Below are 17497 nucleotides of genomic sequence, written 5' to 3' on the forward strand. Positions count from 1 at the left end.
GATTTATGCAAGGACATCATGATGTTTTCTGTTTTCTCCTTAATTTTTTTTTCTTTCTCTGCTTCTAGTAATTCCTAACATTTTACTTGCTTTTTTGACACCTGCTCAGACTTGACCTGTCATTTTCTCAGAATTAGCGGTGACGATGCCGTGATCGTTTTCCTGTGCAGTGATTGCTGATTTAGAGCCCTCATTATGCATGTATAATTAGGGTGGGGTTTTTTTCCCCAGGAGCATTACTGAGCATTTATCCACAGTAGACTTCATCTGTCATTTTACAATCCAGTCCCTTGTTATCACAAAAAACTTCCAAGACTCTTCACAGTCAACTATTGTTTTGACTGCCCAGAACAGTTTTTCATTCTCAGTAAACTTCTCACCTCACTTTTCATCTGCTTTTCCAAATCGCTTGTAAATAGATTAAAAAAATACACATCCAGCTTAGATCTCTGGGTATTTTCCTTCTCTGTGAAAACATATTGTTCATTTATGCCTTTATACTCTACTGCTCCAACTACTCCGTGTCTTTATTGGAACCACTCCGTTGGCAAACACACTATTATTCAACAGAGTTGCACTCTGTACTCCAGAAGTATAGACAGATATTACAGAAATAAAACCAGCAGCAGTCCCAGTTTTAGGACATTGCGGACAAGCTATATTTGTTTTGTTCTGTGTCTCTAAATTATCTTGTAAATTCCTACCACTAAATTTCATCTCTCACTGTATGTAGCGTACAATATATCTTTTTTTTTTTTTCTAAATGTATCACTAGTTCGAAGTTCATTAAGCCATTCCAGAGACTATAGCTGATAAAATGCTCATCTGGATACAAAATATTAGCAGAAAGACTAACTCCTCAAGTCTCTGGCACCAAGGCAATATATTGTCATAAAGCCATAGGAAACCAGATTTCATTAGTTCCCTTGGTCATGGAACTAATGGTTTGCTCCTGTGTTGGGCACCTGATCATGGCTGTGGGCAGCAGGAAAGCCAGCAGCATTTTAATGTTGTTCCCCTGCTCTGCTTTACTTGATTTTTGTCTCAGGATTATGAGATACCGTGGATGTAAAACAGCTACCAGGAAGATAACAGCTGCCAGAAACGCAGCCTTCTGGTTTGTACTTTGAACTGTGTGTACCGTGTAGAGTTAAAAAAATAGTGCTTAGAATAATTTAAAGCAGAAATCTGTTACGTTCCTTCAAAATTACCCATGCTTGGTTTAATAGATGCTGGATTAATTGCGTGCTGTCTGAGAGCTTTTGTTCCTCTCTGGAGTGGCTGTGGTCTGTGCCATAGAGGTGAATGCCACTTTACTGTATGGCAAATTTGACATTGAAGGGCTCTTTGTAGAAATAAGACTGCCATTCTCTCCCATTGTCCCTTTGATTAAACAGTGCCAGCAAAAGAGACAGTTTTGATGGTTGTTTTCATATTATGGGCATCTGGCTACTAAGAGCTGGGCTGAGATCACCAAATCACAAGCCGCTTCAGAGATGTCTGTTTACGCACACCGATCCCACAGTGATGTGATCCAGAAAAGTATTTGGATACGCACATTTCAGGGGGGTAGGGAAGGAGAAAAACAATTTCTGAGGTGTGTGGGGAGGACCATTTGTTGCCCATGTGTGCAGCCATTTGCCAGTACCCAGACCCACAACTTTCCAGTAGTCCTCAGATAATCCTGCACTGTGGACGCTTTTCCTCCACTTTTACATCAACAGACTCCTGGTCACCTTTGAGGTACTTTGTGATAAAAATAAAGGAAATGTATCAATGTATCAAACAGTGGACTCACTCATTAACTCCTCCCCAGTTACCACCCCATTTGTAGCTACCCACCTCTGTGTGAATCATCACTTAGAAACGGCTCGGTGAGCCCTCTGGTCCTTCTCCTTCGGCCACAGGGACTCCATTAGTTTATAGTATATACTGAACTAGGTTGCTGACATCTTCTGTTCGCTGAATAAACTTTAACATCCAGAGTCCTTCCCCAGAGTTTGACCATCTCTTTTTGTTAGTACCAAAGCAAATAGGGAAGATCTCAAGAAGAGAGCTCTCCCCTCTCTTTCCACACATCTGTTTGGACATACAACAAAACCTGCGGGAACATTTTTTCCTTGTACTTTTAATTGAAGTGCTTTAATATAAAAAAAAAAAAGGTACATACAAGTTCTAAACTCCTGGTTTTTGCAATCATTTACACTTTTTCTAAGTTGCAACAGAATATTAGCTACGTAGGTAGTCAACACTGCTAACAAACTACAGTACAAGTTACTAATAACAGTACAAGATGCTTGGAATACATTCTTGCAAATGTGTATGAATACCAAAGAAACCCTGCAAAGTTGAGGGATTTCCAACACTCATTGCCCTCTTCTCTCACTGAGAGTTTCACACACGAGTTTCCTAACCACCAAAACACAGAAGGGCTGGTCCTTGGCTGGTGCAAGCTGTGGTAGCTCCATTAGCATCCATGGAGCAATGTCTGTTGTCATGAGCAAAGGGTGTGATTCACTCTGTGCTCAGATAGACACCTTCAGATGGGGGAGAAACATCATGCAAGTTTCCATACATGACAAACTGATGGGCCTTCTTGGTCAGTGCTGGTTTATAGCACTAAGCAACATATTTTTTTCTGAGGGTTTCAAGACTGATCTCTTTCTCCTGGAAGAAATCAGATCAGGACGACTGAAGAGCAGTCAGGAGCACCCTGGGTCCTCATACCACTCTACGTAAAGCTGGGCAAATTTCCCTTGAAAAAAACACCAAGTTTTGAAGTGGAAGAACCCACTCCATCACCTCTCCTCCCCCACAAAAGGCTGGTAAAGTTACCAAGCACTTAATAAAACCAAGCGTGAGATAAGAGGAGCAAAGGTCCTCCACACAAGCCATGTCAAAACAAATCTCTACATACACACATTGTAACGATACGGTCACTTCAAAGTTCAAAAGAAAGGTTCACACTTTACAAAGGAGGGAAAGGGGAAAAAAATAACACAAGAAGCTGTCCTTGCAATTATGTACTGGTTCCCAAACCTGTAACCTTATTCTGTGGCCGCCAAAAGGTAAATGAATATCAAGCAACATAGTGTAAACTCCAATGAGGCCTCACAGGGGATAGCAATAGGCAACCTGGAGGTAGTCTACATAGCTGAAAAGGAAATTTTTTTAAAGAAATTACTGGCATTTTTCTCCTATTCTGGTACATTTACATAATCAAAGACACAGTGACAAAGATGCTACAGTGACGTGTCTCTCCAGCCTTGTGAGCACACCTACTTGCCACCCCAGGACTGGCCACAGAAGGGTTTTTTCTATGAAGTAGGAGTGATGTCTGGGGTATTATTCAGGGAAGAGGCCTTGTTTTTCCTCTCACTTGCTTGTTCTGGCTTGCCTCCATGCTTGCCATGTGACTAACAGGACAATCAGTTTCATCTGAGACTCCTGGGTTTTTCTCACAAGCATTGATAGAAAAACCTCCTAATCACTATTGTCCCAAGGACCAAAATTTCAACTGCACACTTCAGTCAGCAGCATCCAAAACTCCTCCAGGCTCTTCACTGACTGGCATTAAACTATTTTGCTGGGAATCTATGGAAGCTGGCAAACCTATGTCAAGGCTGGCTTTTCAATTCATCAGCACGTTATGAAAAGACTAAACACCAATGGCTCCAGCTCAGAGTAAAGAAACAGAAGTCAAGTTTTTCTGGAAAGAAGATAAAAGGTTATTTAGGAGGCAGAGGTTGGCATATTGTAGAAAACACGGTGGTGGCTAAGAGTAAGAAAATGTCTTCAGTTCTATGACCATTTCATGTACTTTCATTTTTCTATTCATGTTGTTTAAAGTATTCCTAGTTTTCTCCAATCACATTATCTTGACACCACAGTTATTGCATTACAAAAGCCACTATGCTGCAGTCACTCAACATACACAGCTGTCGTGTATAGGCAGAGGAAGTGGGGCAGGTTCCAACCCACATTTTATTCTTTCCATAAGGACAGGCAGATCCCTGTTAGGTGAGACAGAGATAACCTAGATAATGCCTAATAATGAAAAGAAGACTGCGAGTATACGAGCAGATAGAAACCACAAAAACTGAACAGCATGAACAAAAATTAGTAGAATATCCCCTTCTTTGCAGCTGACTAACTCAGTACCTCTAAAATCTCAGCAAATTTTATCTTCCAGAATGTGCAGAACGTGCAGAAGAGGTGTTCTTCCCATGTGACTACAGGGAACAGTTGTGCTTTCTCGGTATTGCCTAGAAGTTACCCCGTCCACCTGCTCTTCCCTAGCCCACTCTCTTTATAACAACAGTTCTTTTGCTTCAATGTCTTGCTGGTAAGACAAGACTATTTAATTATGAACACACATCAACGTCAAGGTATTAGAAGACTGAAAATAGATATCCTTCTACTTTTAAAACAAACAATGCATTGTACACTTAGTGCTTCTCTGAATCCTCTTTCCACAGAGCAAAGCATTACAAGGGCAAGATTTCCATCAGTTCTGAGCTGGCACAGCCAGTTCTAAGAATTAAAATGTTTATCGAGCCTTCATAGTCTCTGGCTCCCCTGTCAAAACCACTCCCTGCTCCCTAGAGAAGCCAGTTCATTTCGAATAGTTGTGTGATGTAGACACTTCTGCACTTGGACCCACAGTGGGTCTTGAATTGCACTTACACTGGCCACACACCAGTCGTCAGGAACATTTTTTGATCACTTGCTGTATTTCTTAAACTACATGCAATGAAAATGCAACTATATTCAATAAAATTGAAAGACTTAACCAAATTTATCTGTTAAACCAGGAAGGACCACAGGAATATACTCACTTTCTCAGAAGTCCTCAGAAATCAAGTCAGGAGCTTCTCGTGCTGTGGGATGTTTTTTCATCTTTAGGCTGAGTCAAGCAGTAGCGCACAACCATTGTGTGTGTCACTGACCCCGCACTGAAAGGGCTTTGCACAAGAAACGACCATTGCTGATTTCCTCACTGCAGTTTTGAGCATCCTCCCAGCTAAGAAACTCTCTGAAGACCAGAAGAGCCTCTGGGGAACACTTGTCTTAACAACTTTGTTTTCAGACCACTCCAGACCTTCCCTGACTCTTATGAAACCTCTTCAGCTTTTTGCAGAGGGCTTCCAGGACACAATCTGATAACAAGAGGTGCGCCACAGAAATGGGTGATACCGTGACTGGACAAAGACTATGGCTCTATCCTCTCTGATGACAAGAAGCAGAATGGGAAAAGCCCGGCTGGACCCCAGAGATGAAAGATGGGCATTGTTTAAAATACCTTTTCACTTCTAAACTGAAGAGATTTTATAGCAAAATCAATAAGGTACCTCAAATAAAAGCCCTCAAGTTACTTTTTGAAGCCATTTTTACAGACAAACCAGTGCCAGATAAAGGATGAAGCCTCTGAAGTCAGAACACAGTTCTTGGACGTTTTGCTCACAAATTGAGTTATTCCTAAAAGGGGAAGGGAAGTAACCTAAAAGCCTTTACAGTCTATTTTTAAATGAGAGGATGTTTTTCATTTAACTCTCTGTAACAGAATAATTTGAAAATAACTGAGGACACCATGTAATCCCAGATGGTCTGTGTTCTGTGTGCTCTTGTGAAGCTGCTGTGATTCCACTGCATTAAAAAAAGACATACATTATTCTGTAGCAATTGTCCATGACACTGAGGCTTACAACATAAATATTGCAATACCTCATCCAGTTTCCGTATGACACACCATGTTTTATTGCAGTAATGTCTCATAATAGATGAAGGTGCTGCAGGGTCCTGTTTGGCCAATTGTTATAGGACCCCGGAGTGTACTTTCAAAAGGAGGGAATATCTCCCATGGGAAGGGAATTAAGATGAGGACTAGATGCCAGAAGAACCAACTAATGGCGTCACATGCAATCCTGGGCAAATCTCTTCTGTCCTCATCCCCCCTCAGCCTGTCCATTCAACGGGAGGTTGGTTTCCTCACTTGCAGACAGCACTGGATGCAAGGTAATGGAGCACAGCCCCGCTACGCACAGCAGAATGCCTCTAAATCAAGAAGCCAGTGTTTTTGCCAACGTGACAGATTGAAAAATGCTTCTGGTACTTCCATGAGTGGGTTACTAAGCAACACTTTGGCTTCCAGGGAGTAGCTGTGCTGGATGTGATCTCATGTGCCAGCAGCCTGACCATGTCCCCAGCTGGAGCACTGGGGGAAGGAGGGCGAGTGTGTGTGCAGGCAGCGAGGCTGCGTGGCTTCACTGGCTGTAAAACAGGTTCCTTGGAGATGAGCTATAACCACAGGAAAAAATATCCCAGAGGTGACAACAGGCCTGCTCACAGGATGGCTAAAAGGCAAGGATACTGTCACGACGTAATGTTAGGGGAGAAGTAAAGTTAGAAGGTTTAAGCACCACTTGGTAAATCTATGGCATATCCTGGCTGTGCAAACTTTCACTACAGCCTGTCTCAGAGCAAATGATGCTGAAGAGGACTGACTCTAGGGCCAAGTGCTAAAAATGATAGGGGCTGGAAAATATTTCCACGTGAGGAGACAGAGAGATCAAAAGGAGTGGAACAGATTAGAAATGGGTGAGAGAGGGAGAAGAGGAAAATCATGCCCTGCTGTTCACTGTTTCCTGATATAGCAGTAAGGGATTGTTTACAGAAAATCAAAAGCCAATACACTAAAAACTGAGGAATCAAGTCCAAGCTCCATGGAGTGAGAAAGAAATTTGCCCTGGTTGCTGACTGCTCCATCATGACCTTTTGCTGAGATTTTCACTTTCCTTTGGAGCCTGTGACATCACCAGAACCAAGTGTAAACAGACCTGGATATCATCTGGGATAGAAGAAACACCTATTTTCTTACATATGTTAGATATGCTCAACTATTAAGCAGCACACATCTTTTGATAGAGACTAAACTCTAAGACTACTTAGACTAGGCCTCTTTAAGACACCAGTCCAACCTCTTGGCTTAAAGTCAACTGAGGAGTGCTGATTGAGAGCAGCTGAGAATCTGTCCTATCTTTTAGAGTACTGGTAGTATTTCATGTGTCGAAAAATCATGCTCCAAATGGGCTTAAGTTGTAAAGGATAATGTTTTGCCTTGGTTTGTTAGAATGCTGACACACCTTTGCAAAACAATTAAGCTTTTCTCCCTCTTCCTTCTTTTCCTTCAATGTGAGTAACACTTATTATAGGACTGCGGATCTATTCCTGATAGGTGAGCCATATTTAATCATTATTATGATACACAAATACATATCTATTTGTATATATAACAAAGTCTCCTAATTCACAGAATCACAGAATGTTAGGGATTGGAAGGGACCTCAAAAGATCATCTAGTCCAATCACCCTGCCGGAGCAGGAACACCTAGATGAGGTTACACAGATATGTGTCCAGGCAGGTTTTGAATGACTCCAGAGAAGGAGACTCCATAAACCCCCTGGGCAGCCTGTTCCAGTGTTCTGTCACCCTCACTGAGAAGACGTTTCTTCTCAAATTTAAATGGAACCTCTTGTGTTCCAGTTTGTACCCATTGCTTCTTGTCCTGTCATTGGTTGTCACCCAGAAGAGCCTGGCTCCATCCTTGTGACACTCACCCTTTACATATTTATGAACATGAATGAGGTCACCCCTCAGTCTCCTCCAAGAGACCCAGCTCGCTCAGCCTTTCCTCATAAGGGAGATGCTCCACTCCCTTAATCATCTTCGTGGCTCTGCGCTGGACTAATTAAAATTCAGTATCACATAGTAACATTCTACCAATGTGTTAATGGGAATGCCACTATTTTGGGATAATTATTTGAGCATTTAAAAAGTGTATTTAAAAATTGATGGCATCACAGTTTTTATCTGAGAGATCCACTATGATATCACACATTTATCTTTCTCTTTCTCTTTTGAATAATGGGGACAATGTTGTCCTGAAGTCAAATATAGGATCAACACTCAGTCTTCCTCACTCCCAATTTTAGTTGTTGATGTTTTCCTTTGCAACCACTTCTAGTGAAAAATCATGTATATACCAATGGCACACTCACTCTGAAGTGGCAGATGAAGAAAAGCTGAAGCAATAACTTATCATGTACACAAATTTCTGGTTCCTAGAAGACCTGACTGTCTAGCACAGATGACAATTTACTTCAATGCTCTTGAGCCTCTCTTCTGCAATTCAATTAAATAAATTATTCTCAGGTCAGTCCCCATCATTGGTGACCTAGGCTGTGGTGCTGGAAGAAAACCAGAGTAAACAGGAGGGCTGCTGATCTCTGCTGCAGCCCCAAAAATGGAAAGCCATCAAGGTAAAGAAGAAACATTTCTCTCTGCAATTTTGAAGAACATTTTATGACTACGAAAGAGTCTTTATGAATTATTGTGTGATCTTAATGATGAGTTGGGATTAAGTCAGCACAGAAGTTTTATTCCCTGCAACGATCAAAAGGGTTTGTTGAACACTTGGGGGGGAAGCTGATGGTTTGATTTGGACCTCTCTCTATTTCCAAATTGCTCTAGACCCATCAAATCAGCTTTGGTACACACTGTCTCCAAAGTCCAGAAATATATTGTAAGAGAAGAAAATTGAGAATGAACAATGAAGGATATTCTGTAATGAAGCTCAAAGAAGATGACACTTGGAAACTCCTCATGCACTTGCTATTGCCTTTCCAAAAGGATTCAGGGGCACATCTCACATGTTAATACTCCTAGGAGAGCTACGAAGGAAGAGTCCATCAGCTGTAACATTCATGTCTTGTCCTTTGATTTCTAGCAGATACTTCCCTTTTACTGTTTCTGGCAAAGTTTGCCCTGGCAGTGTGTAGTGGCCATCAAAATGCAGTCCTGAGTCCAGCAGCAGCAGGTGTCTGGGTTGGAAACAGATCTGTGCTCCAGCAGAGATCATGGGCAGAGGGATTTCTGCCTTTCTGGCAGAAAATCCTGAGGAATCTAAGGCAAATCCTTATCTTGATTTTCAGGGCTGAAGGCACATGGTTCCTCGATGTGAATTCGCAGTTTCAAAGTCTTATATGGCAACAGCAAGAAGAGTGCTATCCAAGGAGACAAAACTCCAGACTGGGGTATCTCATGCACCAGTGAGACATGCTAACAAAGACCCTTCAGACTGCTACAAAAAGGGGCCCTCTGCCAGCCAACCAGTTCAATCATCCAAGACACAGAAAGGAGATGAACATGAAATGGACTTGTCATCTTTATCAGTCTTTCAGTATACAAAGAATAAAACCTGCCCTTCTCTCTCCTTGGCTTCTGAAAAGTGGGGAGAGAGGAAGCGTTTCCTGATTCACTGTGGAGGTGAAACCTACAGTTTGTTACAATGAACTGAATCAGATGGATGACTAGACTGACAGGAGTCTGAAAGAAAATATCAATACCTGAAAAATCAGCAATTTTCAGGTATGAAGTGTTTTATTGTTCACTTCATGCATTCAAAGGGAGGTAAGCTGATCTGGAAATAGTAATTTCCTGATTTCAAAACATCAGTAACAACGTATATTCTAAATGCACGGGTGAATACTGTAATAGCACTTCACATTTTCATCCAATGTGGCAGAAACACACACCAAACATTAATAAGCTATTAGCTTGATTCCCCAGCTGCAAAATGCCTGGCATTCTTACTGACATTTATGCAATAAGAGGGTAAACCCTAAAAGCTCTTCTGTTCCCCCAAAGTAATTGCTATTGTTTACCTTCCCCCCTCGCCCTCCCCCTAGTCAAGTGCCTCAATGCATAGGGGTGGTGGGACTTGCCAAACACCCCAGCAGTGCAGCTAAAGAGGTGCGGTAATGCACCTCTCCTCTGCCTCCTGCTAAGAACTGGCCAAACTGTGCTCACATACCTTGCAGCCTGGCTCCTTCCAGAGACTCACCATCCCCTATGGGCCAGGGACACTGTCTGGTAGCGCTGGTCACTCTTGCCCTTGTCTGCAGTGCAGTGAGATCCTGTGCCCCCACCGGCACTGCAGGGGACAGAGCTGGGACAGTGCCAGCACCCTTGCTTCAAAACTGCTCCCCAGGAGCAGGGACTTGATGCTCTGGCCCTGGTTGGTGACACCAGCATTGGTAGAAAGGAGGCAGCCAGAGCCTGCACTGCCATGGGATGAGATGGGGAGCAGGGGGTGGGAAGCTGCACTCATAAATCAGTCCCCTTCAGACCAGAGACGCCCCTCCTGTCCTTTCCCCTCCAGCAAAACTGAGTTTATCTTACGTATACCAGACTGGGTTTGGTGCCTGCCCTGGAAAGCCATTTAACTACTGCTGGGGCTGGAGGTCATTGTTAGTAATTATATCACCATTGAAGATGGATTTGGTTGCCTGCCAGTCCCAGGTCCTGAACTCTTTAACCAGTGGAGATGCACAGCCATGGTAACTAAACCATTTCATTTCTTCTGCAGGGTCTTGGGCCTTTGGCATCCAGCTCCTGTCTTGTCACCTGCTCCCATCACCTGTCACAGGCCCACAGCTGGCACAAATAAGCAGTGTAGGGAGCAGCATGGAAGAGCTGGCTCTGCTGGCTCTGCTACCGCCTGGCTCTGCAGCACTGCGGTAAATGGCAGCACCCAGAGCTTGCATGCTGTTAGCGGACTCCAAGGCAGAAACAGCTAAGAATTGCCATCCTGCCTTTTCTCCGGAAGTGAGGCACAGAGAGTTTGGGTACTTGCCCACAGCGGTGCTGCAGTCCCTGTTCTAAGTGGAAATAAACCCCGTCCTTTGTAACTCTGCTTAGGTGCAGTGACACGTCACGCTTCCAGGTGACCTCTGAGCAGCTCTGGCTCCCCACATTGGCAGGCAGCCCGATACAACCAGCCGCTCTGCTGAACGGGCTACTTCCCATTTGGGTCAGCTGTGGTCAGCTGAGGGCCAAAGACAGCAAGGAGTACATGAGCATCTCTGCCTGTTCCACTGCGGGTTGTTTCTGCAGACACGTCTTGTTGTGGGGGCTGGGGCAGGACAGGGATGGCCCCAGCAGTGGTGCTCACCCTGCTCAGCTGCCTAAAGAAAATTAACACATGCTTTCCTTGTCCCGCCATGTAGCATATCATGCATAAGTATGAGATGCTAAGCATAGCAAGGCCAGACCTGGCTAGACAACAGGACTTTCCTATCAGCCTGCTTCCCTCCACAGAACCTGTTTCTCTAAAAATAAAGATCTGGTTGACTGTTAAAATTTCAAGTGAGGCTCTCCTCTAACCCACAGCCTCCTATAACAAAATTGACAAGACAATCCACCTTCTAGTCATCTCCTCCATGAGATTTGCATGTTCTGCCCACCCAGACTGGTGCCAAATTGTTCTTAATATAGTCTCTGTTGCTTTGTCCATTTTTTTTTCTATATTGAGAAAACATAGAGCATATCTTCCTTCTGCTCTGAACGACAGTTTTATAGACTAACAGTTGGCATTGCCAACTGATTAGATAGACCGACAAGTTAGATCAACCAAGATGTCTCACTCTAAGAGTGCTCCTAGCATTCAAGATTACTTATTTCTCCATTTTATTTATCTTCTTATACTTTTAGATGAACCAGTAGCATTATGTTAAAGATTCCTATTCCTCCATAGCTGCTAACTTTCTTTTAAGTAGATACTGTAAAGTTTTCTCTAATGCAATTTCCTGACATGCTGGAACTGAATTAACCAGATACACAATGGTGGATATGACACTAAATAGCAAAATTTGGAAAATTTCAATTAACATAGACCTGAAATACTTTTGGGGCCCAGGTTATTTTTTAATGTCAAATGAAGGCTATTTCATTATTTTATTTTGAAATTAAATGAACTTTGAAATTCAAATATTGAAATGATTCATCCTAAAAGGACTGAAACAAGCATTTTCAACACTTCCAATATTCTCCACTTTTTTTTTTGTACTAAATAATTTGCCAGATTGAACTTGGATATGTAAATAATGGCTGTTCTCTCAAAAGCACATTTTTTAAAAATAATCTTTTTTCATGCAGAAATATCATGCCCACCTCTACCTGAAATTTCCTTGTGCACAATGCACACTATCCCTCCAGCAGTGACAAGCTTAATTATTATTCCTTTCTACCCCCATCCACTCCTCACCTCCCAAATGACCCCTGTCAAAACACATGCTGTGGGTGTAAAGAACATGCAACAGTCCCATAACACTGCACGGTGCAGGAGTGTCTTCCTTTGGGGCAGAATTTCCTAAGCTCCTTTTAGAGAAATCTGAGAAATAATGATCTCAATGCTATTTACAGCAACATTTGCTTCAAAAGAACACACTTGACCGTGGCTTTCCTAGCTCAAGAACTGGCCCGAGGTGCATTTACAGAAATGCTGTAAACTCAGTCCAAAGACACATCTATGGAAGTACAGTTTGGAGGCAGAATGGCTGGGACGCATCTCATGTTTCTTAAAGGTATTGCCTTTTCCGGGCTGCAGGGGAAGCTCTGTCACAGCAACATGAGCTCACCTCCTCAGTGGTCCGGCTTGGATGCACCCCCTTTTTGTGACCATTTCTCCACCTCTCTGGTTTCCAAGGCTGCCCCTGCAGCAGCTCCCCTCCCTTGCCAGTCTTCCCACCACAGGGTAGAAAACTGGGCAGCACAGCACACAAATGTGATGGAGGGAAAGCCAGAGCCAAGCTGTGGTTTCATGCAATAGAGTCTGACTTGTTCAGTCTCTGCAACAGCCTGAGGTAGCTGACACCAATGTAGTTGCCATTGTGGGCATGAAGGAGGTAATGCGCAATTTACTGCATCAGTAAAGATGATTTTCTATAACTGGCCTTTTTAGGTTATCCAAAATGGGTTAAAAATGGGAAGGATCACATGAATATGTTTAACTAACATACTTTAAGGCCATTATGCAGACACAGCTTGTGTTTAAATACATCCTCTCCCAGAGTAAACGTCTGTTTTTATAATAAGGACGGGAAGAACAATTATATCATCCAGCCTGACTTCCTCTATAACACAAGCCTTTTTCAGTCAGACATTTGTATGATTAACTAAGATTGCATTTAATGAAAAAACATCTTCTGGGAAGCTGCCCGTTCTTGATTTGAAGACTTTCAAGGGATGCAGGGGCTACCATCTCCTGTGGTAGTTTGTCCTGATTTGTGCTAAAATATTGCCTCCACTACACAGAAGAGTTTTGGAATATGCCGGAATTTGATCACTTCAAGGGCTGCCAACAAATTTGCACGTCCTGTCAAAGAAAGAGGGAGGAGCATACACAGTTGGAGTCTTCACATTGCTTGATGCCTGGACCAGATCACTACTCCAAGTTGTTTCAAGATGTGCCTGACAGCAGATGGACTCGCCCAAATAGTTCACACCAACAATCATGCAGGAAGGATGTCCCCAGGGGGTTAGCAGGTGACAGAGAATTGGTTCTCAGAGTTTCTAAACTCTTCCTCACCCTGATGGCTGTGCCACAACCTTTCCACCTCTTGGCAAAGAAGGCACAGGACTGTTCGCTTGGTGGATTGATGATTATTTCTAAAGTGTGCCAAGACGTGTTTCTGCATGCATGTTAAAAATGTCACTGAGAGGTCCATTCCAGCCCCTTAACTTAGACCAAGCTAGTGAAGAAGGAAGACTGTAGCTGGAGGAAGTTCTCAGAATGGAAGAGCTTGCATCTCATCTGCTGCCAAGCTGCCTGGATTCACAGCAACACAGCGCAAAGCTGGAGAGATGAAACACAGCTGGACCACCAGGGGTAAGTGCCTGATTATGCCAATCTCAAATGGCAAACAATATTTTGCAGTTGAAGATCTAGTAATCTCTCCTTCCATAATATCTCACTAGTGATAAACTTCAGCAAGGCCACTGAGGAATATTTCCAAACATGAAAGACACTGTTCAGTGCAGAGTGGTTGTGGGAGGAGAAAACAGTTAGTGTGATGGATCAAAAGCTCAAAATAGGAAAGCAGGTGTGTGTGCAGAGCACAGCTCATTTAGCAATGTCTCCGTCACAGGAATGGAGAGAACTGAATTTCTGCACCAGCTGGTCTCACCAGCAGATCTACCTGAGACCTGTACGATGAGCCACTGCTGTCTCCCTAACACACTGGCTAAAACCTTATGCATTTTCCACTCCATATGATAATGCAGACATTGTCCTACTCCTCTCGCAAGGTCAATGCAAATACCAGGAAACTGGAAGGCAATGGTCATTTTTATGATGAAGCTCCCTAAGCCCAGTGCACCTGGTAGCCAAGCACCAGCCCAAACACTAACCCACCTCTGCTGCACCCACCACCAGCACCACCACAAAACTTTCCTCCAGCACACACACTTCTCAGCTCCTGTTCCTCTTGCCAAAACACTTATTTCCTATGACAGAGCACAGCAGTGTCCTGGTGAACACATACCTGCACTCCTGGCCACAGCAGCAACAGGACTTTGTATCAGTCTGAACTGTGGCAATGGTCCCAAAGTGCCAGGTCAGCAGGGTTCAACCACACCAGCAGAGGGGTGCAAATGTTCATGCTGTGGACACCAAGTGATCCTGAGGGCCAGGGCAGTTCCAGACTGGGAAGAAGACACTTCATATTACATTTTTTCCAGAGCTTTGTTCCAACAGGTACCAGACACCTCATACAGTTCCACGGACTCCTGCTTTACCCTCCCTGCACCTGATGCTCCAAGTTCTTTGTACTCTTAGCTTGTCTGAAGGGCCATCACATGGAAAGCCTTAGGTATTGAATAAATTACACAGGTAGCCAGTGCAGCTGTTCCAGGAGAGATGTGGTCCAGTATGACTAGCATAAGTACTTTCTAAGTCTTTTTTGTAACAGGTTAAAATACTTCTGCTGCAGCCTGAGAAAAGGCTGCAACAGTACGTGGGAGAATCCAGCAGCTAACACAGCTACTTTCAGTGTGCACACTGAACAAAACACAAAAGGTGAAGAAACTATCTAAATAATGAGGGAAAGTGCATTAGGTCAGTATAGCTCATTCTAACTAAATGTAATTAGCAGGAGAAGGAAGAAAAATTAGCTCACTGATATTCTTTCACAATGTCCTTTCAAGTGTCTGGGAACATTAAATTTTGCAGAAAGTTTCAACCAATATAAATATGCCAAATATAATCTTCAATGTCCTTACCTACATGTACAAGCAACCCGAGTCACACGCTGCTAAGGAATCTCATAAATTTATATTATAACCCCACTTAAATCTATGCATAGAAAGTAATATACATCATACCCAACAAAATGGTCATTTTGGACTTCTCAGCAGTTCAGGGAGTTGCATGTTTTTAACCTTAAAGATGTATCTGGTAGAATTTCTTTAATGTACTCACTTGTCCTCATAGTGATGTCATAAATCATTCAAAAAGACTCAGCTGTAATAATATCTTTTCAATTGATACTCTTGCTTAATGTTTCTTGATTTCACATGTAGAGGTGTGTTTCAATAAAGCACAAGTATTTTATCTAAATTTAAAAATACTTATGAAAATCTTTCTTATTCCCTTCTTTAGAGCTGGGGAAGATTTTTGCCAAATTACCATGGTTGCCAAAAATGTGGTTGTAGAGAATTTGGGGGGCAAAATTATGCCAAAATTCAGCTAGATCTTTATAATTACTTTGATAAAAAACAGTAACACTTAGGAAATACTGGAAGTCCTGATTAGGCAGTTCGCAGAATAAAATGCAACTTTCAGTTGCAGAACATTTTAGTCTTGAAATTTCAAAAAACTAATCAAAAGTGCTTCATTTGACCCTAAGCCAAAGTTGTTCCTTTTTGCAGCTTATTTTAGATTGCTCAGAAAACTGACAACTTTACTTTCTATGATGAACTTAAGATGACATTTTTCTTTTGTTCACTTTTCTGAGCAAAACGGCAAGTCAGTTCCATACATAACCATTCATAATTTTTTGAACAACAACAAAAAGAAGATGTGTCTGGACTGTATGCTGGCACTGCAGTGGTACAGTGTGCCTGAATATCCTGAAATACCGAAGACAGTGGACTTTTCTAAGCATCTATATGTGTACACACTGGTACTGTTCTTCCTTCAGAGATACTAAAATCCAATTTCTAGAGATCTGCCAAACCAGAGCATTTGATGCAAGGGAGAAAACAGCAACCCAAAAATTTTTGCTCAGTGCTTCTCTCAATGACATGTTGTTCATGGCCACCGGGAAGTATCAGACTAATGCAACCCTCGGAGCTTCCTATGAACAGAGAGTGGTTGCATTAAAGAGATTTCCAGTTGAGCCTGTGAAGAGAAACAACTGGTGCTGCTCCCAGCCAAAGTACTCACCAATAGTTCCTTAGGAGATATCTTATTATTTCTTCTTTAAAAAGAAGACTAAACAGAAAGCACAAGGCCACACAAAATTGACTTCTCCATGTTGACATAACAACCCTCCCACTTCTATAATGCATGTGAGCCTGTAAAGGCAAGCAGCAACCATGTGTAGCAGTGAAGAGATTTCATCCGGAGCACTGGGCAAGTACACGATCCTTGTAGTAGAGCTCAGGAGGTACGGCCTTAGTGACAGTGAATACCATAGATACCTCTTCCTGTATTTGAGTGTCCATTCGTTCTGATGTGGGTTGTGTCTTTGCGTTCTGGATGGGAATTGTATGCTGGTATGGCAACACCAGGAGAAAAGTGTGTCTTGACTGCTGGAGCTCCTCAGGCCTGGAAGCCAAAAGCTGATGCTCTTTCTCTGAGCAGCTCCCGGCACAAATGACAACTCCAGCTCCCTGCAAATGAAGAAAGCCTTCTTATAGCAATGACATAAAATCCAGGCACTCGGAGTTTATGTCAAGATGGGCTTGAATAAGATATCAAATACTGCTAACATTGGAATTCCTTGTATTTTCTGAAGCAGGCTCTGCTGCCCCTGGTGTTGTGTGAGTAGGCCCTCTACACAAGCTACAACACAGCTGGGGGGTGCACTCCCACTAGGTGTTTTATATTTTCATACATTCAGTACACCACTTCTCAGTCAAACAGAAACCCTTAGCTAATTATTAGTTTCATTTAAAAATTTTTCCCTCCTGATTTAGTTCCCTCTTTATAAAAGTTACAAATATTTAATTCCTGAATGCATGATTGATTCGTAATTACTCTTGTCTCATCCCTCATGTAAACCACAGTCATTTGTACTTTGCTTGTCTCCTTCTCCAATTCTACTGCTCTCTGCAGATTTTAGTCAGAGAATCAATAATGGTAAGGCACTAGTTCCTCTGCTCCAGAACCAAATTACAAACTACAACTAGTTGCATTCAGATTGAATGCCCTGCAGATGACCTAACTACATACTAAATGTAATACAGACTGTAGAACTCCCACCCTTCTGGGGCATAGACAGACCAGAGAACAAGGAAGGTCATTCCTCCTAATCCAGTCTCCTGACAACAAACTCTCAGCTATTCCAGGGAGGATTTCCCTGTCTGGGACTTTGTCTCTGGGACTTTGACTTCTTAGCAAGTCCAAAGTCACAGTTCATAGGAGCTCAATTCAGT

General features: G+C 42.7%; 1 protein-coding gene across 2 annotated transcripts in view; it reads right to left on the reverse strand.

Moving 5' to 3' along the window:
* Positions 1-16661: 16661 nt before the first annotated feature.
* The window catches only part of DPF3 (double PHD fingers 3), a gene marked incomplete at both ends in the record, with an annotated part of 163474 nt that continues 162638 nt past the window's right edge, over positions 16662-17497 (reverse strand). For both annotated transcript variants that reach the window (XM_080345514.1, XM_080345515.1), the window contains one exon: positions 16662-16732. In XM_080345514.1, coding sequence (XP_080201640.1) covers positions 16662-16732 — 71 coding nt within the window. The remainder of the gene's footprint in view (positions 16733-17497) is intronic.

The sequence above is a fragment of the Nesoenas mayeri genome, assembly GCF_963082525.1.
Source record: "Nesoenas mayeri genome assembly, chromosome: 5".
Classification (NCBI taxonomy): domain Eukaryota; kingdom Metazoa; phylum Chordata; class Aves; order Columbiformes; family Columbidae; genus Nesoenas; species Nesoenas mayeri.